Below are 25,227 nucleotides of genomic sequence, written 5' to 3'. Positions count from 1 at the left end.
ATCTTGAAAGGAAATCTGTTTGAATTGATGTGAGGCAGTAACAATTAGACAACTCAGTTAAGAAATGTAGGATCCATAGGAAACAGCTATTTTTTTCTTTCCCTTTTTGAGGATCTCTCTCTATTTTTTAAATGACTCCTCTCCTAATAGTTTCAGATCCTGAAAACTTTGTCCTGAAAAACATCTTCTTTGAGGTGAGAGTTCATTTGTTTCATCCACATCAGAGTCTGTTTTGCCAGTTCTTTCCGGCTCCATAACTCTCCAACTGTCTTCTGCTAGGTGTCACCCAGCCTGTTGAATGGACAGTTACTGCCTCCCAAATGCCTCTGGGCAGTTGTGTGTTTGAGCCTGGGGGGCTCGAATGTGGATGTTCCGACAATGTCAATGTGGCCTCTCCTTTCAGTTTGCTTTGTTTATCCAGCAGCTCATTACTTAAGACTAGCCTGTCAAAATCAGTCAAATATTCTTTGGGAAATATGGGCACATCCGTGAGATACCACAAATATGTTTAATACAGAGAAGATTGGCTTGATAAGAAAAACATGATCGACTTGCATCACCAAAACATATTTTCCTGTTATTCCGGTTGAGTGTCCACAAGCATCAATAAGCACTAGCAAACCTAAGGGCAATAAATTTCTGCAGCTGACACGTAAAGACACCAAGGGAAGCAGGGAAAATGATTGCTGATGATTCGTTCTAACTACTTGACCTTCTGACCTCTTCTCCAGATATATGACCAGGATGGGACACTACAGCACTTTATTGATGGTGGGGAACCTAGTAAGTCGAGCTGGATGAGGTATATCCGATGTGCAAGGCACTGCGGAGAACAGAATCTAACAGTAGTTCAGTACAGGTAAAGTATATCTTGATTTACCACCTACAGAGCTGAAGCCGTTTGGCTTGCATATACAAATTCAGGCTTGCCACTGATGGGTAAAAAAAAAAAAAATCCTGCAGAACTCTGGAAGGACTGGCAGACTTTTTTTTTTTTTTTTTTTGCTTGATTTCTGAAACCTCCTTAGTTCCTATGACAGTAAGAGCATTCGTGAACACTTAGGATTAAAAGTGCTAGTAGATGGCCTCCTTCACTCCGTGCACATGGTGAAGTTACTCCCACATCATTAGAACTTCCAGAATGGTCTGAATTAGCCCAGCAAACGCACTGACTTGGGGTGCTTTTCCCAAGCAGATGTATTCACACAGATAAGTAGATGGTCAGAGATTCAGCCTCAGGTCTCTTGCTTTCAGTCTCCTTCATGCTGTCTCCTTTGAGGAATAGCTTTGTTTGCACAACAGCATGGGAAACCAAGAACTCTCTACCTTCCCACCGATACCTTTCCAAAACCGTTAGACTTAGTGGCAGTGACAGAGCCAGGGTAACTCTCCTGCTCCCTCTAAAGGTGGCAGTGGGTTTGGCCCTTTGATGATTCAGGATTCCTTTCAGTTCATGAGGCAGTTCCCAGGCATAGAGAAGCCCCTGGTTTCCTGAAAGGTATGGGCAAAACTCAGAGGATAACAAAGGCAGGGTGGAGCCATCCCCATTTCCCGTAGGGATCCACACAGGGAGGCCTCTGGGGAGCTGAGAAGCAGGGTGGATTCTCCGGACGCTCAGTCAGTTCTTCCCAGTGCACCTGCTGGTGAAGCATTTCCATTTAGTGCTAGGGAAGGCTGGAGTGGAGACGAGAGGGCAAAAACGAATCAAATAGGAAAAAAGCCCCACCACTAAGCCTTCTTTTCTCAAAATCCCTCGAAAACGTGTGCCATATAAATATATGACCTCAGTTATAAACAGCCGTGTTCCCTTTAGAATCAGAAGCAACTGTTTAGCTTTATTAGGCACCACAGACACATCAAAGCAGAGGGCTCTGTGCTCAGCAACTTGGAGTCCTGCCTATGGCTATTTATTTTCCTTTCCTTCTTTTTTTTTTTTTCTTTTTAAATGAAGCTTAAGTTTTTCTTTTTAACTTTCTTCCCCTTGTTGGTTAAAGGCTGCACAAATTTGGCTTGCTCTCTGAGGTCTTCAATTAAAAAAAATTTGGGCAGTGTGTGACTCACCGCCTTGGTTTTCAGTGCAGTTTTATTTCATTAAATAACGGTTTAAATGAAGTAGCACAAGACAGTATTTCATTACACTGCTGTATATGGACTTTGTTCACCTTTATTACAGCTGCATTTCTGTTGTGAGGTTTTATATAAAACTCTGAGCTAGAAAATTAGTGAAGATTGTGCTTGTCCATTTAGTAAGATAGTTTGGTTCTGTAATGGGTACCCAAGGAGCTATTGAAGCAAATTCTGAATTTGGGAAAACAAGAACCCCCTAAGAGGAAGCTGGGCATGGGTAAGTCATTGCCTATCTGTCAATATTAAGTGGGTTTTTTACAACTCCCCCTTTCATGATGGTGCTTACACTATGAGCTCTCTCTACTGATCTGTTTTCGATTACTTCAGATCTTTACAAAATGAACTACAAAAACACAATTTTAAAAACTGGCATTCATCACCGGTGACCACGTCCAAGAGTAAGAAAATAGAAAAGTTGGACCCTGAAGAGCCAGTCTAATTTTTATTGTACATGAATGTCCGCTTCACAAAAAGTCAGCTGGTTTAAATTCATTCTGTTATGATTTGTAATATCTAAATGGAATTTTCTTCAAAGCGCCCTTGATTGATTGACCCTTAGCTGAACGTTTTGTTTTTATTTTGAGGCTGACAATAATGTTTGTTGGCATGTGTTCCACTTTAACTGCGTTGGGACGCCATGAAGCTATCTTTATGAGTCATCCAACCACAATACTAAATACATGTCAGCAAAGGAAATATTATCTGAAAAGGGAAAAATCCCTTTGATGTGCTTCAACATGCAGAGATTTCTGCGAGTTTTGGAAGCTCTGCCCGCTTGTAAGGAATGGTGTATGCTTACACATTTTTTTCCCCCTTTCGGCCTATTCGGTGCCTCAGAAGACCACCCATTGCTTGAAAACAGTTCTGCTCTTTCAGCAGCAAAGTGTGTCATTTGGTTTTAGCACATTCATTTGCCGGGCGCAGTGTTTATATTAAGGGAAGCCAAACCGAGAGATGAAATGTTGCAAGGGTGAAGTACAAAGTAGACTCAATTTTTCTCAAGTTAGGAGATGCCAGTGATTTATAGCTCAGCTCCAATTTTGATTTTTTTATGTAGCAGTGGAAAGAATTAATAAAATGCACAGCTCTTGGAGATGCAGAGGGAGGAAGGGTAGCAAGAGCTAGGCAACTGGCTGGAGTTTTTGTCAGATATTCATAGAATGTTGGGAAAAACATTCTGCTTAGCTAGCAGTGCCCTCGTGAGACAGAATGGCAGCAAGTAAGGAAAATAACAAGATAAATGAAATTTTTGCAGCTGCAAGTAAAATATTGAGAATCTGCACTTTTTTATTGATCTTTATGATCCTATTGCCAAGAGCCACTTTGTGGTGACAAAATATGTTGACAAGTGCATATCTCACTGCCATGAAAAATGTGGAGAAGCATTCGCCTTATGTCTGCAGTGTTATACAAGGAACAAATTGCCCTGCTACAGCCAATTCCTTACAGAAAGAGAAATTTAAGGCCCACCAACCCTACACACTTTTATCTTGAACTTGAGGTTCATATTTGTAGCAATTCTTCATTGAGAAAACCAGTCTCAGTCTCCTCATTTTTTTAATCTGTAGATTTTTTTAAAGCACCAAAGCTATTATAAAAAATGTTTATTTCTCATACCTTCACTGTATCATTTCACAGTGTAATCTTTCAGCCAGAGTAAAGTGCTCCTCTTGTATTTATTGAATTTCCATCCATTTCACATAGGAAAGTTTTTCTCTTCTCCTGTATCAAACTTTAGAAAAAGAGCGATGGAGAGAATTTTTATTTCCCTGAGTCCTTATATCACAAAGCTGCTTAATTTTATTACAAATTTGGGAACTCCCAAGGCCAAGTTGCAATAATACATTTAATGCTTTTCCTTCAAATAAGAAGTCAATAGTTTTTATATATGAGGTTGGGGCACCAGTGTCTTTGCAATTTTCCTGAGAGGGAATTTTCTCATTAGTGTGAGATGAAATTTTTTTTTTTAATGAACTCTTCCTTTCTGATGTCTCCTGGGCTAAATATCTGTCTCTTCAGCCAATTCATTCTAGGGAGGGTCATTGTGGAAATAAACTGAATGCTGTTTATCATACTGAGTTACAGACTCTAATTGGTTGCTGGGGACAATCAGTTGGGTGTAGATTTATTACAAACAGAAACTGTTTAGATGGAGCTGAGCAGAACTTTTTCGGGGCAATAAAAATATGGATGGGGGCACATGAGTCCTATGTATTACTAAGCTGGGTTTTCTTTTGTTTTGAATAGGTCGAATATATTCTACCGAGCCTGTATAGATATCCCTAGGGGCACCGAACTTCTGGTGTGGTACAATGACAGCTATACGTCTTTCTTTGGGATCCCCTTACAATGCATTGCCCAGGATGAAAACTGTAAGAATTTATTTTAGCTCTGAATTCACATTTCAATTTACCTATTTCAAAGCTAACTTTTTAAGAGGTTTTTTTGAAACTCATGGAACGTGATTCACTAAAATAAGTAACACAAACATATACAAGTCTGTTCCATTGTTTTCTTTCCCCTGCATGTCATCTGCTTTATCGTAGGGCATCTTAACCTGTATGGGCCAGTCCTTCACCTATTAACAACTTCAAAGCCTTTGCCAGATTTTAAATAATAGTTGAAGCAAGTTAAGTCAGCTGGTATTCACTGAGTACCAACTACGTGTCTGGTTCTATGCTTGCCACCTTAGGGATTACAAGAGCAGTGTAAGGTTCACCTTCTGCTCTGAAGGGATGTATAGTCTTGTGGGAGCCACACTGTATGCAAAAATGAAATAATAAGAAAGCAATGACATTTAATCAGGGGTAGCACCCCTTTAGTTGATTGGGTGTGCTTCCTCCTGCTTCCTCCTACATAGTCATTTGCATGACAAATAATATTTAAAATGGTAGATATGTGACTAAAGAATTTTTGTGTCTTTCTAAATTTTTTGTCTAAAACCATGTCTGGAAACATGTAATTTTCTCCTATCTTTATTACTGTACCAACCATTATCTTTAAAGAATTAACACCTAGGCAAATGTAAATTTGCAGCAACTTTCATGTAAACTTTATATTTCTGCTCTATCAGTTATCTGAAAAGTATTTTAAAGTGATTTCCAGTATTTGGAACAGAATTAGCACTGATGTGCTTCAGTGAGAAACACTGATTTCAGTGATATTGTGTTTACTTGTCACCAAATTGACTAATTTGTGAACTGATAATTTGATGTTATGCTACAAAAAGAAACAAAGATAACAGATGTCTTTTGATAATGGATAAGAAACTTCATTTTGAAAAAAGTGGTTTTTTTTTTTCATTTTCTTCTCCTCTTTCTCACACATGCACTCACACACCAAAAACTACAATTTAAAAATGCTCATATTATGACTCATCAAAATGCTGATGGTCAGATATTTCTTTCCCATTTTGTCTTTAATTTCTTTGTAAAAAGAAAAATCATCAAAAAGCCTATTACTATCAACTTTCCTTTTCTATTTTACCCTAACCCCAAAACCAACATCAAATCAAAAAATGAATCTTTGGACATATAGTACATTCCTCTGACATTTCAAGCTTCCACTGGAAAGTTTATTTTCTGCTGCTATATTCCTGTTTGAGGGGGTTCCTGTTTTCATAGGAGAAAATCTCAGTGTTGGCCATGAGTATGCAGTGAGAGGCAAATGTAGATGTAGAAGCCACTGTGCTCTGCCTCAAACAGAATGGCTCCATGCCCCATGCCCCCAAAACTAGATCTTTATGCACAGAAAGGCATCAGTGTCAGCCAGCCTCCCCATCTGCTAACATGGACTTGTCCGTATGTTGGAACCTTGATGTAACCATCTAGAGTGTTTGATCCAAGAGGATTCTAGAAATCTCACGAGATCCTCTCTTTCTTCTTTTAATACAAACTGCTACAGACTGAAGCTGTTGTTGTGGTGTGAGTGTTGAGGAATGTCTAGAGTAAACATATCAAGGCCAAATATTTATTCGTTCATTGTTCAGATGTATAAGGAACACCTACCATGAGCCAGTGTCTTTGCTGGGTGATGTAAATATAGCAGTGAACAAAATGGACAAGAATCCCTACCCTCATGGAGCTTACATTCTAATGAGGGGAGACAGAGTATCAACAGATATATAAGTAAATAAATAGTTGGCCAGATGGTGATAAGTGTTGTGGGCTAATAAAGCAGAAAAGAGATAAAGAGGTGCCAGGAGTTAGGAGTTATAGTTTCAGAAAGTGAACGGGGTAAGCTCCACTGGGGAGGTGGACTTTGGGCAAAGACTTAAGATGGTGAAGGAACAAGCCATGTGTTAGTAGGTAGAGCATTCCTGGCAGCCAGACAATTACAAGTTCCAAGATGGGAATGTTCCTGGCATGTTGGAAGAGCATCACAGAGGTCAGCATGGGTGAGGCAGAGTGAGTGAGGTGAAGAGGGGTTAACTTAGATGTGGGTGGGTGCTAGGGCAGGGAAGACCTTCTAGGGCCCTGGAGGCCATTGTCAGGACCCTGGCTCTGACTCTGTGTGAGCTGGGCAAAGGGGGCTGTTGTAGGGTTTTGAGAAAAAGAACGATTTGACTGAATTTTTTTCAGGAATACTCCCTGAGTGGAGACTGGACAGGGGGAAGAGCAGGGAATCCAGCTAGAGGCTCTTGCAGGAATCCAGGGGGAGAGATGATGGTGGTTTGGACTAGCATGGAACTGGTGGAGGTGGTGAGAAGTAGTTGGATTCTGGATATGTTTTAAAAGTAAATTCAACAGCATTTTCTTACACATTAGATGCTGAGTGAGAAAGAGGAGTCAGGGATGACTTTGAGGCTTTTGGCCTGAGGAGCTGGAAGGATGGCATGACCACTTACTGAGCTCTGAGCCAGAAATGGAAACTGTGGAGTGACCACTTAGGAAATGCATTTCTTACCCTTGACCTGTATCTCTGGAGTGCAAGACTCATATCTGCATGGTGCTTCCACCTGACAATGCTGTCACATGGACGGGAGGGATTGTGGGGTTGGAGTAGAGCATTTTTGGGTCTGTGTGCCATTCACAGCCACCTGACAATGGGTGTCTAAGAGCGTACCACTGGCCTTCAGATTTGGTGCCACCATGCCAAAAATGTACTTTCTGGAAAAAACATACCAGTTTGCTTTTTCAGTTCTTCTTTCTACTAGTGTCTAACCTGAGTGAAGCATTCTTGAGATTGATGATTAGAGTATTGAATAAACTCTACCAGGATATATGATATATCATTTAGCACCTGAAGTCCTTGAAAGAAAATTTGCAAAGCTACAACAGCTTGAAGTATTGTAGACTCAGTAGGAAAACTAAGTAGTTCTTTTGGGTTCTGTTCAGAGCTCTAAGTAACGGTTGAGCGAAGTTTAAAAGGAATTAAGCCATTGACTAAAGTGCTCAACAGTGACAATCCCCTTTCCCCCAAGGGTATTATAGGAATTTTATTTCAGTTCCTGTCTCAGAGTCATATATCTGTCATGTGACTGGCCACCCAAGAAACCAGCAGAAGGCTTTATCAGATAGTGTGGGGGAGATATATGACTTTGACTGCCTCTAAGATGGATTCTCATTCCATGTGATTCACTGGGAGACCTGGGAACACCTAAATGAGGATTCTTTCTTCTGTGCTAAGAAAATACTCTGTGATTTAAAAGCACAAATGTGTGAAAGGGCATGGACAGATCATTTAACAGATAGCCTTCCACAGCCCTGAGTAATTTAAATCATCTCTACTGGATTAGCAATTCTAAGACAATTTTTATCCCACTGAGCTAGCCACGAAATAAATCAGGTACCTAAAAAGAAGCTTCTGGAGATCAAATACTTTTTCGATAAAATACCTCCACAGGGCCTCTTTATAGTGCTGTGCGCACAGTGAACAATGAAGAATGTGCACTGAATAAATACTGAGAATTTCTATTACCATTATTAGAAGGGATTAATTATTTCAGGCAGATTTTTTGTTGTTGTTAATGAAATTGATACCTGGACCAAGGCATTCAAGGAAAATATGATTTTACTTACTGAGTAATATTAAGCACCTTCAGTTATAAAAATATAACTTTCTTCCCATGGTTCTTTCAACATTGAAAGTACACATTTCCTATCGAGCGTGTGCGGTGGGTTTGGGTTCAGGACGTGCCCCCTCCACTGGCGGCCCCAAAGCAGGGTGGCTGTGGGTACACTCACTGCCCGGACAGCTCATTGAAAGCCGCCTTGACTCAGAGAAGACAGCAGTTCAACAGGCATTTGGGTTCTGGAAGCAATTCCTATGTTATTTTCTTTTTAAAAAAGTCGTATTATAAATGTAATAGAGCTCCAAAGAGAGCGCCTTTCCATCCACTGTGGGCCTTTCAAAAGAGCCTGAAGGAACGCCTGTGTCGACAGATCGCATCCGCAAGAAGGAATGAGGTTCCCCAAAGCTTCCAGTGGGGGATTAGCTCCTGCAGAGTGTAAAGACCTTAGTGTATTCATATTCATTTCAGAGGAAATTAAAAAAAATCCTGGGAATAAATGTTAAACAAGTCTTCCTGCTGCTTTTTCTGTCTCGGCATATGAAGCTGAGGTGGCAGAATGTGAACCTTGATGGCAACAGGGGAGTTGCTGCACCAGAGTAAACCCTGTCTCCTCGAGGACCCCTGCCTTTTTCTTTTGATTTTAAAGAGCAGAAAATAAAAAGGGGGACCTCTGCATGGTGCCCCTTACCCCCACTGTTCCACCAACAGCGAGAAACTAGGTCAGAGTCAGAAAGGCCCTACTCAAGCCCTTAGCGGTGACCTTTAGAAGATTATGTATAGTTCAGTCCACAAGACCATCTGTGCAGGGCCCCAGGGGAAGCATTGTGATAGGTGCAAAAACCCAGGCCCTGTCCTAGAGGAGCTCAGTCTAGAAGAGAACACATAAGCACATAACCGCGATATCAAACACCGTGCAGATGCTGCATGAGGTGGCCACAACAGAGAGCGTGAGCTTGTGGCTGTCAGGCTCTCTATGTCATTCAGCTGGGAGGAGTCCAGGTTCCAGGCCTCTTGTGTACAGTGCAAAGCTGGGGTTGGCTTAGAATCAGGAGCCAAAAAATACTATCCTGTCCCTGAATGGGGAATAGAAAAATGCTGCCCTCAAGCCAGTAAGCTAAGGGACTGTCCATCTTGGGGCATTGGTAAAAACAGTCATACTGTAAAAACTAGCCCTAGCCGTAGGATGTTATGAGGCTTGACTTTGCACTACTTGCCAGCTATGGAAACCCTGAGCCAACAGACTAATATAAAAATTGGTCTAGAGCTGTTGAAACCTGTAGGTTCCTAGAAGAACAAAGAAGTCACTCACCAGGGATGCTTCTGACTCTTCTACAAGACTCCAGCAAGAAGGCAGCACCCACTAAAAAAGGTGTTGACAGAGACGAATGGCAAAGGTCTCAGGGAAAGTCACTGTTATGAGAGATTTGGCTTTTTGCATGCTGTAGGATATTGTGGTGTGCTGCCTCAAGCCCAGCTTTGCTACTGGATGGAGGCGCTCGTTCCCACTGTTTGTGGGAGTGTAGCGGGCTGACATCTTGGATGAGTTGTTTCCAGGAATTACCTTTAGTCCACTTGAACCACCTCACCCTTGGTCATACTTCCTCCCACAGTAGCCCATATCCAATGACTGGTCAATGTGGGATGTATAAAGGACTGGTTCCCTTACCTCGAACCAGGACAACCCTAAAGGACATTCATTCCATCCAGCTCCAGAGCTGTTAAACTCCTCCCTCAGCCCAGTGCTGCTTGCCTCACTTCCCAACAGGTGTTGATCCTGAGAGCAATCCCCAAACCCCAAATCCCCATTTCAGAGTCTGTTTCCTGGGTGACCTAATTTAAGACAGGTACTCCCAGGTTTCCATTTTCAATCCAGACCTCTTTACTGAGCCCCAGGCTCCTCTCCAGCTGTCTTGGCAACATCTTCACTTCCATGTTTCTCATGCATCTCCAACTACACCTGCGTAAAACTAAAACTGCTCTATTCACTCCCACTAACTGCCTCTCCCATCTTTCAGTAGCTCTCACTCCCAATCATCCAATTGCTCTGTCGAGAAACCTTGACACCTCACCCTTGCTCACCCTTCTATCCAATCAACCACCAAGTCCTGTTGATTGCATATTCTTAATGCATTTCTTCACTTCATTTCTGCTGCCACCTGACTAGTGTCACCATCCACTCTGGCTTGGACCCCTGCAGCAGCCTTCTGCACGACTTCACACTTTCTTTCTTTAGTTCATGGTGGCCAGAGTGAAGTTTCAACCATTTGCTTATTTTATTGTTTCAGTTTATTCACTTGTTTTGTTAATAGGTAGCTCTGTCCCATAGAGCAAAATGCAGAAAGTACTGTGGACATGTAAGTCTCCTTCCAAGATGCCATCAGTAATGTTGGCAGGTTCTCAGGTATTCTTTCAGAGATAAATTTTGCCCATTCAAGCATCTAATATTCCCCCTTTTATTCTCTGGCTGTCATTCTCCCACATGTATATGTAGCACACTATATACATTGTTCTGTACTTTGTTTATTTACCGATACAGAGCGATGATGCCTTTAAAGCATAAATCTGATCATCTCACACCTGAACTTAAAATCATTTTTTGGCTTGCCATTACTCTTTGCTAAATCCCCAGTTCCTTAATATGATAGCCTATGGGTCACAGAGAGTCTCCAGAAACATTTTCTATGGCCCATATAGTATTTTACAATATTAGATTCCAAACATCTCTAGACTGGCCATACCCTGTTCAGAATGTTACCGCCCCCACCATCCTCTGTTGTGTTAACCTGTCTACCATCACCCCATCTGATATTTCTGTGGCCTGTCCAGCTCCCACAGGCATTGACAGTTGTGCTGCCTTCCTCTCCAGCCTCGGCTGCAGCCCATCTCCTCTTCTCTCTCTGTCCACATTGCCTTTTTTTCCATTCCTTTAGTGCCCTGAGCTCCTTCCTACCTCAGCATGGTACAAGACTCTATGGCAAAGCTGCCAATATTCCATCTTTTTGCATTGCCTTTTCCTCCCTTTGCACTTGTATGATGCCCGTATACCCCCTCAGGACTCAGATTCTCTCATACTCCACGTTTAGCCATCCCTGATTTATCATTTCCTGACATCCTTTGTTTTCTCTAACAGCACTTACCACACTTGTCGTAACTGTACTTTGACAATTCCAAAATTTGTGTATTTTTTTTCTTAACATTTTAATCTTTCTGAAACTGGCAGGTGTTTTGCAATTAATGGTGACTTACAATTATAATGGTGAAATTAATGGAATGTTACATTTGGTGAAACTGAGTGAATATTTATTTGTAAAGACATCAGCTTATTATCTGTCTTTCCCACTAGAGTTTATGTGCCAGAGGGCAGTGACTATGGCTTTCCTGATCCCCCTATATCCATGGTGCCTAGCACAGGGTCAGGCATGTAATAGATGCTCAGCAACTATTTGTGGACTGAATGAATGAACGAGGAAGGGGTAAACTGAACTTTGTTTTATAGATCCTGAATTTGCCTCTCTCAATATTTTAACTGGTCCCGATTTCATGAGTTCATGTTCTTCCTTGACGGTATCCTTTAAGGCTTTGGGAGTTTGCCCTCTTCCTCTTAATCTTTGCGTTTCCAGACTGAAGAGATTGACTAGCTCAATATTGCTTCATGCAGAAACCACTTCATCTTTTTGGTCATTTTAATAAACCATCTCTGCACCTTTTGCAGTTGTCTATGTTTTATTATGTTGGGATGAAATTTCCTGTCCTTTTTCTAAAAATTTCCTGTGTTTAGTTTATACCTGTAATGGCCATAGTCAGTGAGGCTGATATTTAAGAAGAATAATCTTGTCTTCTAAAAAGTGCTGCTTTACATTTTTTTTAGGAGACAGGGTCTTGCTCTGTCACCCAGGCTGGAGTGCAGTGGCATGATCATATATAATAGAGCACTGTAAACTATCGTCACCCTACTGATCTATCAAACACTATATCTTATTTCTTCTACCACACTATAAATTTCTACCCATTAATCAATCTCTCTTCATCCCTACTCCCCTGTCACCCACACATTCTTTTGTTTTAATATAAAGGTTATGTGACCTTAACAATTTTTTAGAATTAATCACTTAGGTTACTTTTTTTTTTCTTTTGAGATTGAGTTTCACTCTTGTTGCCCAGGCTGGATTGCAATGGCATGGTCTTGGCTCACTGCAACCTCTGCCTCCCAGGTTCAAGTGATTCTCCCACCTCAGCCTCCCAAGTAGCTGGGATTACCGGCACGCGCCACCATACCTGACTAATTTTGTATTTAGTAGAGACAAGGTTTCTCCATGTTGGTCAGGCTGGTCTTGAACTCCCGACCTCAGGTGATCCACCCACCTCGGCCTCCCAAAGTGCTGGGATTACAGGCGTGAGCCACCACACCCGGCTCAATTAGGTTACTTTCTAGGAGTGTAAGTCAGAGCTCAGAATCTATCATCTACACTTAGAGTATTATTTGTATTATTTCCCCCAAAGGCATTTTATTCCTTTTCCTACAGTGAAGTGGCTGGCCAGTGTTTCCCGCTTTCTTGCATGTTGATGACATCTTCATTCTATGGTTTTCTCACCATGCATTACTTCCTGTTAGTCTGAAATTGCCTGGCTTGTAAAAGCTTAGTGTTGCCTAAAACCTTGTGGGCTTCCCTGTGCTTTGCCTCTTCTGGATTAGTAATGAAAAGGCCAAACGAGATGGTTCTACCCCAATCTCTGACAATGCTGCTGTTTTTATATTTTATTTTTAAAAATGCCAGAACATGGCAAAACATTCCTTCTTGTCTTTCAGTGCCTACTTAAAAAGTAACAATCTGTGTGCCATAAAATATTTTTTAAGTGTAAAAACGGTCCACAAATTCTATATTGATTATATGCTTTTGCCCCAGAATTCAAATATACATAAATATTTGTATATAGAATAAAGACATACATATAAACATACATAGGTAGGTGTGTATATGTATAACATAAGTATACATGTATATATATGTATAACATAAGTATATATAACATGTATTTATATATAATACACACAAAACAATGTACTAGCTGTAAAAACATCCTTTAAATTTTGAAACACAGCTGTTGAGCAGAGATGCTATGAGTGTATGGTCAGAAAAAAAAATTCTGACTTATAAGTCTGAAAGCTAAAACTTGCCACCTAGATGTGTCCTTAAGTGAATGTGTGACCCAGGGCAAGTTACTGGACCTTCTTGGGACTTGGCTTTTGTCATTTGTAACAGGAGAAGGTAGGATTAGATCAGTGATTCTCAGCCCTGATTTCACTTTAGAAGCAGTTGGGGAACTTTAAAAAATGTAGATGCCCAGGCCCTGTGGAGAGATTATAATGTAGTTCTTAAAGATTCTCCTGTGTGAGTCTAATGTGCAGTAGCCAAGGTTAAGAACTGCCAACTAGACAAACTCTAGACTCTTTCCAGGTCTGCGAGTCTCTTGCTTTACTTTTCTTTCCTAAGACAGTATGGGCTATGCCGACCGAACCCTGCAGACAGAGCTAGTCCTCTGGTTGGATTTGCTTGACACATGTGATTCTACAGAATGTTCTGAGTTGAAGAATGCTTAGGCAGCACACCTACCCCTTTCTGTGCTCACACGTGACATCTCCCTGTCCACTTGAGCACAGAGCTTCGTGGCAGTCACAGTCCCCTACCCTTGAGGATGCCTGCGTCTTCGTGCCAGGTAGCATTCTCAGCGATGGTCTGTGGCAGGGCATGAGTGCTCCCAGGTCATGTGTTTCCTGCCACGCAGCCTTGAACCGGTGGCCAGTGGCCATAGTCTGCATTATTTTGTTACTTGCTATCACAATCTTTTTGTTGATCATCCTTTTCAAAATTTTTGGTCTCTAATTTCATTCTCTTGACCACCTGGTAACTTTAATCTCTCTGAGCCTTGAAATGACCCATAGATGTAGTAGTTACTTAAAAAAAGAAGAATTTTTTAAGCCTATTAGGTTCTAATCACTTCTGGACCTATGGAATGATCAGCAAATAGTTTATAAATATTACTAACTCACTAACGTCTTAATAAAAAGAACAACAAATTCTAGATATATTAGTAGATTTATCTCCTCAGAAGTATTTCTTCTAGTTCTCTCCCCACTTCCACTGCCACCACCCCAGTTTAGGGCCATCTTCCTCACATCCGTCACTTCTTCTTCTATAATAAAAATGGTAGTTGCTGTTCATGGTAGGCCCTGTAATAAGTACTTTCGTCGATGTATTTAAACTTGTAAAAGGGGACTTTAAAGACCAGGAAGCTAAGACTCATAGGGCCGAACATCTGTTGAGTGTCAACCATAGGTCAAGCTCTTTACTAAATGCTGCCTCTGCTTTATGCCATTCAGTCCTGAGAGTGACGATTTTACATTATACCAGGGACCAAGTCATGGATTTAGATGTTCCATACCTGCCCAAGGGTCAATAGTGGAGTTAAAACCTCAGCCATCTCAGCCACCACGTCATGCTGCTATTATTTTTTTAGAAGCGTTAGTACCACTGTCCTCATTTTGCAGATGGAATAACTGTGGCCCAGAGCTATTGAATAGTTTGCCTAAGACCACTAAGCTAATAAGAGGCAGAGGCAGGATTTGAACCTAGGTCTTTCAGATTCCAAAGCCTGAGTCACAAGCACCACACTTGGTTGCCTCCTACTCTTTCCTTATCCACTTGCATCCCATCTGTAAATCAGGTCTCTCTCAAGCCCTTCCTGAACACTGGTTCTGTATTTCTTGCTATCCCTCTGCTCAGAAATGGTCTGTATCTATTTCCTAGGTCTGAAGTCTCTTATTTATTTATTTGGACTTTTAAGGCCCTCTGAGGTCTCCTTCTGACCCCCAATCATTATTCCTAGAGTTACCAGATCCTGTGCCTTGCTCAGTCAGCCCGTCTCCCTTCCTATCCCACCTGCGTGGTAGACGTCTCCTGCCTCCAGGTGTCTTTCATCTTGTTCATCTCTTCAAATAGCTTTTCCTGGATACCTATCCTGTGCTGCCAAGGTCTGGAGGAAAGCCTGAATTCTCCACCAGTCAAGCTGAATCTATTTTCTCTGCACTGCTCAGGGCTACCCTCTCTGGGCAACATCCCCTGCTCTCTCCCTCTCCCTTGCTGAGCCTCCCATCTAAACTCCCTCCAGGCATAGGTGCAGTGTGGTGCTCACTATGGACTCCTGTATGTCTCAAGTCGTAAGTGAACTCCACGAGGGCAAAGACCATGTAAAACAATCCTGAGCATATAGTAGTTGCTTAATAAATAGGCATCAGACGAGTTATTAATTTGTGATAATAGTTTTTTCCTCCTCAAATCAGATGGTTATGTTAATTCTGAGTCCAGAAACACAAATTCTTAAAATGTTGATTTATTTGATTTTTTTAAAGTATGTGTTATTGTGGTTATTTTAAAGGCTAGTAAAACTGATCTTCTAAACTATTGCTATTCTCCTAGTAAATGTCCCTTCAACGGTAATGGAAGCCATGTGCAGACAAGACGCCCTGCAGCCCTTCAACAAAAGCAGCAAACTCGCCCCTACCACCCAGCAGCGCTCCGTTGTTTTCCCCCAGACTCCGTGCAGCAGGAACTTCTCTCTTCTGGATAAGTCTGGGCCCATTGAATCAGGATTTAATCAAATCAACGTGAAAAACCAGCGAGTCCTTGCGAGCCCAACGTCTACAAGCCAGCTCCACTCGGAGTTCAGTGACTGGCATCTTTGGAAATGTGGGCAGTGCTTTAAGACTTTCACCCAGCGGATCCTCTTACAGATGCACGTGTGCACACAGAACCCCGACAGGTAACCCTGACTCTCACTGCTGACAGTGTGTTTGCTTAGTGAGACCCACTGCTTGCCTGCCTGCCAACTTCTGAGCACCTCCACAGGGGAAGCCTTGTGATAAGTGGTGTCTGCATTCTGGAAGGTCAGAGAGAAATGTGAGACCACTGCTTGACTTTCTTGCATATAAGGGCTGCACAGACAGGTTGGTGGCTGCAGAGAGGAATCTGCACTTGCTTTCCAAACAGTTCTGTCCAAGCCTAAAAGGGAGAGAAATAGAAGGAATGTTTATGAATATCATAGATGGAAAAATGAGGTCAGGATAATTAGAATCTTCTCTGTCTTCCGAAGATAATATAGTTGGCTGCTGTGCTGCTGTCATAGTCATTTCAGGGTTCACCTCCAGTGTGCCGTGGGTATGAACTTAATTAAGTACTAAGAGGTAATGAATTGGAATTTTTTGCTTAGTACTATTTTTCTTCAGAGCATGCAAACCCATAAATCCTGCAAAGCTGTCAAAAGGAAATACCTACTCTGCTAGTGATGTGGAGGAAAACAGATGCCACTTATTCAATAAACTAATATCCACACAGAAGAAAAATGTTGACTAGATACCTCAGAGTCAAAGTTGGTTTGAAAGTTTGTCAATAAAGAATTTTATGGCCATGAACTGAGGATGAAATTTAGCTGAACAAGTGAATTAAAATTTCAGGTACTCTGACGAGTGGCACAGTAGATATAATGGAACTATTATTTATGAATCAAAACCGGTTTGTTTGACAGTTTTGATAGCTGGGAGCGCAAAAGACAAAAATCAAATTAATTCAATAAGAAAGGATTGCTTGTGTTTTTATCTCTCCTTCATGTTCTGTGAAAACTTGATTAAAACCCAGGTATCTAAGAATAGCATTCAAAATGCACTTTGAATATAAAAGCAGAAGATAATTTTTGAAGCTGGGGTAGGAGACTTGGAAGCAGGGCTCTTGGGTTATTTTCTTAATTTTCCCACTAATTTAAGCAAGCCACTTGGCTCTCCTCGCCTAATAATGTACACCCAGCTCTTCCCTCCCAGCTCTGTAGGATACACAGTGTGCCTAGAAAACCCAAGCAGAGTCAGGGAGGATGGAGGTTTGGGGAGAGGGAGTGGATATTTTGTAAAATAATACTAATCAGTTACAGGATACATATGCACATTACACATGCATAGATTTGTATTTGTGCTGTTGGAAAAACCACTTGCTTAGCATCAACATTGCTGTAGCTAATTAATGTTGAAACACTAATTAGGGTTGTTAAGGCAGCTATGTCTTCACAATCTTTATTTTCAATAGGCGAGCCCCCTGGTAAGAATATCAACAGACTTCTGCACGTCTTAGTACTATTGGTGTAGAGGTGATACAAAAGTTTGAAACTGTTTTCCTCATTTAGAAAGGATTTCTTTTTTTAAAATTTGCCTTCCTTGCAAGTATACGTAGAACCTCAAGATATGTCTCTTCTAAGTTTGCAAAGCATTTTAGTAGTCTTTAAAATACAGAAGATGCATTAAAATCTGATTATAAGCTTGCTTTTTAAATAGAGTGAATTCAGATGGTTGGCTCTATTATTTGCAAAGTTTCATTATAGTCATAATAACTAATTATGCCAGGTAAAATAAAATAATAGTTGAAAATTTCTGGATAGTAGAACTTTCAAAGTTTAGCTTTGAGGATGAGATGAGATGAGTTTATGCTGAATGCCACATAAAGCAATGAAACCATTTCATGGTAAGTAGATACTGAAACAGACTCTTTTGTCTGACCTCAGTTACACTTAGAAAATCATATGTGTGGGGCCAGGTGCGGTGGCTCATGGCCTGGAATCCCAGCACTTTGGTAGGCTGAGGCAGGCAGATCATGAGGTCAGGAGATCCAGACCATCCTGGCTAACATGGTGAAACCCCGTCTCTATTAAAAACACAAAAAATTAGCCAAGTGTGGTGGTGGGCACCTGTAGTCCCAGCTACTCGGGACGCTGAGGCAGGAGAATGGCATGAATCCATGAGACGGAGCTTGCGGTGAGCCGAGATCGTGCCACTGCATGCCAGCCTGGGCAACAGAGCGAGACTCCATCTCAAAAAAAAAAATATATATATATATGTGTGTGTGTGTGTATATATATGTGTGTATATATATGTATGTATGTGTTTTGATGTCTGTCCTGTAAAATAATAGTCATAATTCGTAATATACTTATGTATATTATCAGAAAAAATACCTGAAAAACAAGAATGCTTACATATTCAAAATACATTTCAGTGGGAGATTGTTAGGTCTGTACTGATTCCAAGCTAATTTAGAGTTATTGGCAAAAATCTAGGCGGCATGAGACTCCTGTCTTATCATGGACCCTGATGGGCCTATTTGATTCAGATGTCCAAGTGTGGAATTGCCAGCCTCTCCAGATGAGGTGAAGTAATGGGCTTGTTATCTGGGAAGGTGCCAGAGTAGGATTAAATTACTGAAGCAGTGGGTTCCTTCCCTGCACTTTGTTGGTAAGGACTTGAGAGGTGTTCACCATCATTCTTCAGTAAGTTAAAATAAAAAATTACTTCAAAAGATCAGTTCCTTTATAAGCAAAATAATAAAGTACAATGTTTCTTAGTAATGATGAGGAGATGCTTGAATTACATCATCACATCTGTGTTGATTGTTGAAGATAAGGGGAAATAGAGGGAGATACCCAGTCACTTGGACCCCCTAGTTTCATTCTAGATACATAATTTGCTTTTATTATAAAGGGCTGGAATGGCTCATTTCTATTCCGGAACCCAGGATGCTCTCTGTTTGTACTAGAAAGTTTGGAGGTAAGAGATACTCTCCATAATTTCTTAACCACATGGGTGAATTGCTAAATGGAAAAATATACAGAACTATAATGGAACATCAAATTTGTTTCTGACAGTAGCTATGTTTGGAACCTGTTTATGGTTATTATCCATGTGGATTACAACTGCTGAATACAGGTTGAGTATCCCTTGTCCAAAATTCTTGGGGCCAGAAGAGTTTTTTGATTTTGGGTTGTTTTAGATTTGGGATGTTTGCATTATATTCACTGGGTTAGCATGCCAAATCTGAAAATATGAAATCTGAAATGCACCAATGAGCATTTCCTTTGAGCATCATGTTGCTGTTCATAAAATTTTGGATTTTGGAGCATTTTGGATTTTCAGATTTGGGATGCTCAACCCCATGCATATATTCTTTAGTGATTGATTCCATAGATCAGCTGGCCTTTAGTCTTTAGCCGTATATGCCCATTCAGCCATTTACAGTGAAAAGGCTGAATAGTTAGAAAGCATTTCCCTTGTTCAAAAAACTCAAAAGCTTTTATTTTGATAGGAAAATCTTGCTAGAACCAGGTACAAGAAAGGCAAGAAAGGGGGACAGAGGAGACAAAATCAGAAGATAAAACAAGTTAGAGTTTCAAACAAGTCCAAATTTGAAACGGGCCCTTGAATCTAAGGTCCAAATGATTTTATATTCAATGGACTGAATATTTGGCCATGAAACCCCAGATATTTGAACCTCCATCCAAACAGACTTTGTGTCTATATTCATGAGCTTTTTCATGTGAGGTACCATCAACAGTCTATGCCTTGATAAAAAGGAAAGAAATCCGTAGATGCTCAGGGATCCCAGCCTCACTTTTTTTTTTTTTTTTTTTTAACCGCTGCATTATTCACATTTAACACAGAAAAAAAAAAGTCTGTCTGACCTGGCAAAGTAGAAATCAGCACTAAAGACAAAAAATACACCCATGAGGGTACAGGAGCCACGGAATTATTATTTCTTGATTTTGTTCTGTTAAACAAGCAAAACCGAAAATCTTCCTCCTTTTTCCCAGGCTACTGACTTTTTCTTTTCCTGAATAAATTCTAAGAGAAGAAGCTGTTGGAATCTAAATCAACCAAAATTTTGTTCAGGGACTTTATAAACATTTGGGGTTTTGCATAAGCTTATTGCCTAGGCCAAAGTAGCTTTTCTTGCTTTTGCTTGTACCAGGAGTTAGAAATCCCTTTTCTCTTCTGTTTTTCTGCCGCAGAAACTCTCAACACTTCTATTGGGGTGGTATGTTGGTGGGGGGTATGCTCCAGAAAGGGGTAAGCAAAGCCTTCAATCACAGTGGATTGTTTTCTGACAAGTATGTTGTCTTTTATTTTCTGCACAAAGTGTCTTTATAATGCTTATTTTTATTTTGCATCCCTTTTCTTTTCCTTTCTCCTTTTTGACTGTTTGTGCCATATGGGGCAAGACTGCCTTCAGCCTCCTGGGCACACCGTCACCTATTCACATTTGTGTTTTAAGTATCATTGTTTGTAAGAGATATGGTGGGACCAGAGGCTAAAATGACATTAGAAGGGGCTCTCTGATAGGAAGGGCCTGGAGAAAATTCATCATCATAGTTTCTTAGAATGTATCAGTGTTCTTGTGTCCCACTTCTTCCCTATCCACCAAGTGTGAAGGTTATCTTCTTCCTAGCTTTGATGTTCTTCAGGCTCTTTGGTCTTGCCCTTCTGTCACTGTCCTGAAATATTTTTCTCCTTACGTAGAACTAACTTCTTTTCTCACTCCACACAGCCAGCAGTGACCTAAGTAATCTCCCTTTGAAGTCTTGGGAGATTTGCACTTGGGCTGGCTGATGTTGAGCAAGGAGAGAATGTGGCCCCAACTGAACAGGTTTTGTCCTGGAGGCCATGAAAGAAAAATCAAAGCAGGATTAATATTTTTAAGCCAAACCATACTTAATTTTGTTAAATGTTTCATCCTTTTCCCATGTATACACCAAACCAATTACAGATTAAAAGCAAATTAATTGCACATTTTACCGGAGTTATCTTTGGCAAAGGAGCTGCCAGTGACCAGGAGTGCCAGGGGATGTACAAGATTGTCTTTCTTCCTTCTTTCTGCTTAAACATTTACCAGCATTGATATATACCAACTAAATCTACCCAGGTGTTTTCTGTTCTTCAATTATTTCTTTCTTAAATAAGGAGCACTTTTCTGTTTTTTCATCAAGCTGGATATTTCTGTGTCAGAACTAGCCACACACAGCTATTTACATTTAAATTAATCCAAATTAAGTAAAATAGTACTTCAGTTTCTCAGGCACACTAGCCACACATGAAGTGTGCAGCAGTTGCATGTGGCTCGTGGCTCCAGTATTGGTTAGCTCAGCTACAGAACCGCTCCATCATTAGATAACACTACTAAAGATCTCAAATTGTAAAAAAAAAAAAAAAAAAAAAAGCCATAAATTACTTGTGATTGTGAGATACTATCCCTTTGTGAGGCATGCTCATTGCCTTTGCTTTGAGAAGAGTGAAGTGCTGTATGTCTGTGATAATTTGGAGAGAATAAAGTGCTTTAAAAAGGAGATTTTGGGGCTGGGCACAGTGGCTCGCACCTGTAATCCCAGCACTTTGGGAGGCCAAGTCAGGAAGATCACTTGAGCCCAGGGGTTTGAGACCAGCCTGGGCAACCTGGTGAAACCCTGTCTCTACAAAAAATATAAAAATTAGCTGGGCATGGTGGCACATGCCTGTAGTCTCAGCTACTCAGGAGGCTGAGAGGTGGAAGAATCACTTGAGCACGGCAGTTTGAGGCTGCAGTGAGCCTAGATCATGCCATTGTACTCCAGCCCGGGCAACAGAGTGAGACCCTGTCTCAAAAAATTACCAATGCATTTAGATTTTCCATATTCCAATGAGCATGTACACACACACACAACCATAGAAAGCTCCATGTATAGGGAGCTGGCTTGTAGACGTGATGGAGAATAGAGATCATATTGGTGATGCTGTATCGTGTATTACACAGATTTCCTGGGTGATGCACATTTGTCAATTACCTGAAAGCGAGAAGAAGCATGGTGAGATGCAAGAGATCATCATCTTCAGTCCATTCCCCTTACCAGGTAGATGAGAAAACAAGTCAGGGAAGTTGAGTGGCTTGTCCAAATGCCACAGCTGATCAGAGTCAGGGGCCCTATCTTTCCCATTCTAGCCCCTTCCATTCAGTCAAACTGAGTTCTGCGAAGTTTTAAAAACTGCCGTAGGTCACTGCTTCCCTAGCATATGCCTCTCAAGCCGGTGCCAGGCAAAGGTGATGTTTTAGAATCCGATTTGCCTTCCATTGGTGTTATTTTGAGATAAGAATTCAACATAAGCCTCTCTGTGGTCGTTTCTGCTCTCCTGTGTGTAAATCTTTACCACCATGAACTATTAACATAAAAAGGATGGATTGACTTCTGACTGTGAGAAATAAATCACCCCAACTTTTGACAGCAGAGTTAGAAAAAAAAGAAAAGATTAATTGGTTTTATTTAGTGGCTTATTGTTTATTGCAGTAGCTATTAAAAATAGATAACCAGAGGCTAATAAATGTTAATAGTCCCTTCACTATTAGAAAAATCAATTGTCAGTGGATATAGCATATATTAATATATTATTTTGTTTATCATCTTCAATAACACGTAATAAAATTCAACCCTGAGAGAACTGTTTTTTCAGGAACCCTTTAAGGTTAATATTTACCACAAAGAACAGATTTGGCAGGAGGACATTTTCATCTATGTATAATTTTAATGGCTTTCAAAGGATTATTTTATAATTATAATAAAATGCATGTGTAATTTGGCAAGATTGATAAACTCCTTAACAAAGACTTTTTATATATTTCTTTGAAACTTATTTGAGAGCAGTTAGATAGATTTCTAAATGTAAGTAATTAAAATTGTATAGTATTGAGTTATTGACCAATCCTGGGCTATTAATCAAGCTAAAAAATTCTACAATCAGGGCTCAGTGTGCTGAAGCCTGGTAAAATAATAGTATTTGTGTTCAGTGAGGCAAGTAGCCACAATTAAGCAGTTCACTTGACAAATGAGAGGGTACACTTTATTTTGCACTTAATTGAATTGTTGTACATGCTCGGTCACCATTGTCTCCTAGCCCTTCATTTTGGTTTCTGGTCATTGGAGCTTATGCATTTGTTAAAGGTTGAGCAATTAAGTCTGCTTTCACCATTGGTTTCTAAATGCAGCCAGAAATGTCTGGCTCACAAGCCAGGGCTTAGTGAATGCTGTTAATATCCCTCACGACAGATTATTAATTATCTGAACAAAAATTTTGATAAACAAATTAGAACCCTGTCAAGGAATGATATGAAATAGCTTCAAATAGGGAAAACTCCCTGGGTTTTATATCACTCACCAGATTCTGCTTAAGTAAGCAGAAGAACTTCTGTAGAGAAGACAGAATTTTAATCTATTTTATGAAAACCAAAAATTGATTTACTTCTCGTGAACTGGGAAGAATGTGCTCTGATAATCTTGCTAATTATCAGATATTTGTCACCACTTCCTTCCACTTGCTTTTGCATCAGAGTCATCCTTCTGCAAGCATAGTGACATCCCATCATTTCTGTGCTGCTATAAATCATGCCTTGCTGCCAGATTCAAATGGGGAGGTGATGTTCAAGAGAAGGATCTGGTGGATAAGTATTTGGAGGAGGGAATAGTAGGTAGAAGTCAGGATATCTTTGACAAAGATATCTTTGACAAAGAGACACATCTGGGTGTACATCCGTGTTCATCTGTGCAATACCAGTGATTATGCTATAAGTCCACCATAGTTTAATATCTATTAAAACATGCATGTAACTTGCTGACTTGCCTGTGTGTTTACCTGGTACTTAGGATAAGGTCCAAACATCCTAGCAAATGGCCTTAGTATCAAGAGCTTGTGTCCTGGGAGGACAGTTTATCCTCAGTTTTCTGAACTGACAGAGATAATAGCAACTGCTTTCTCTGTCCCAGGGGATTATTGTGAAGATTAAATTGGATAACTGATTTTAAAGCACTTTGAAAAGATAAAAGTGCCATGGAAGCATAAGAGGCAATTATATATTTTCTCTTGTAACAGTCTGCTTAATGAAGTCTGTACTTTCACTGCTTACAAAAGTACTCTAACATTTGCCTGGAGGAAGATAAAAATAAGAACTTACGGGTTTCCAAAGTGGTATAATTAGTACTGGAAAGGGATATTCATTTGGGAATTGATGTGTCTCAGCAGCTCTGTGAATTTTGTTCCTGTGGCAACAAGTAAAGTAGTGGGAATCCAGTGGCCAAAACTCTATGCCCTGTCTTAGAAACTGAGAAGATGTCACCAAAAAGTTTTGGTCCCTTGTCATATGATTCTGACTTCCACTGACCAATGCAGAAAATAATGACCAGGCAGTCTGTTTATTTGTTTCAGACCCTACCAATGCGGCCACTGCTCCCAGTCCTTTTCCCAACCTTCAGAACTGAGGAACCACGTGGTCACTCACTCTAGTGACCGGCCTTTCAAGTGCGGCTACTGTGGTCGTGCCTTTGCCGGGGCCACCACCCTCAACAACCACATCCGAACCCACACTGGAGAAAAGCCCTTCAAGTAAGTAATGGCTAACCCTCCACCCTCTGTTTCTCTTAGCCTTTCCCAAGAGCCAGCAGATGCATCAGCACAGTGCTGCCCAGCTTAGCCAGCTGGCAAAGGCTACTTGGAAGGCCAGTGTCCAGGCTGCAAACGAATCTGCTTGTTTAGTGGCTGACATTTGAAAAATGAAGTCAGGAAACCTACGCACTGGTCCTGGCTCAAGTTTCCAACCTTGGTCATGAGACGAATCTTCTGGGTCTGTTTTCTCCTCATTAAAATAAGGAGGTAGGAGTAAATAATTTTAATAAATTTTTTTTCAGTCCCTGATGATCTGTGCTTCTGGAATTTTATGTAGGAGCTGCACGGAGCTCCTGTGACTATCAGCAAGCCTTATGATCATCAGAAAGGTTACCACAAATTTAGAACATCAGAATAATCCCCTCTTGGAGAACTTGAACCCTTCAGGATTCTGATGAAATATATCCTCCTCTTCCCTATGTGTTAAAGAGTTTGAACCTATTATAGCAGCCAACTTGTGACTTTTCAGTGAATACTTTGGACTTTAGAATTACCATGTTGGTGAAAAAAGAAAAACAAAACCAAACCCAGAGTACAATGACTTTTTGAGGATTCAGGGAATGTGGAAAGAGATGGAGTTGAATTCTAAGGGCTTTGGCAAGGTAATGGCATCTGAGCAAGAGAGTGTGTTTCTACACATGGCACATTCATCCAAATGGTGGACATCGGAATCATGCAAGATGGTCTATTCATTCACTTGTTCACTCATTCATTCGTTTACTCGTTCAGTTATATATGTGTTCATTCATTCAGCAAGTAT

The 25,227-nt window shown here is 40.7% G+C and overlaps 1 protein-coding gene across 1 annotated transcript in view; it reads left to right on the top strand.

Moving 5' to 3' along the window:
• The window catches only part of LOC105463145 (PR/SET domain 6), a 99,670-nt gene that overhangs the window by 66,514 nt on the left and 7,929 nt on the right, over positions 1-25,227 (top strand). The window contains exons 4-7 of the mRNA XM_011710106.3: positions 732-859; positions 4,375-4,499; positions 15,616-15,958; positions 24,231-24,407. Coding sequence (XP_011708408.2) covers positions 732-859; positions 4,375-4,499; positions 15,616-15,958; positions 24,231-24,407 — 773 coding nt within the window. The remainder of the gene's footprint in view (positions 1-731; positions 860-4,374; positions 4,500-15,615; positions 15,959-24,230; positions 24,408-25,227) is intronic.

Source organism: Macaca nemestrina, chromosome 6 (assembly GCF_043159975.1).
Source record: "Macaca nemestrina isolate mMacNem1 chromosome 6, mMacNem.hap1, whole genome shotgun sequence".
NCBI classification, from domain to species: Eukaryota; Metazoa; Chordata; class Mammalia; order Primates; family Cercopithecidae; genus Macaca; species Macaca nemestrina.
The sequence above is the reverse complement of the archived record's forward strand: the minus strand, read 5'-3'. Positions and strand labels throughout refer to the sequence as shown.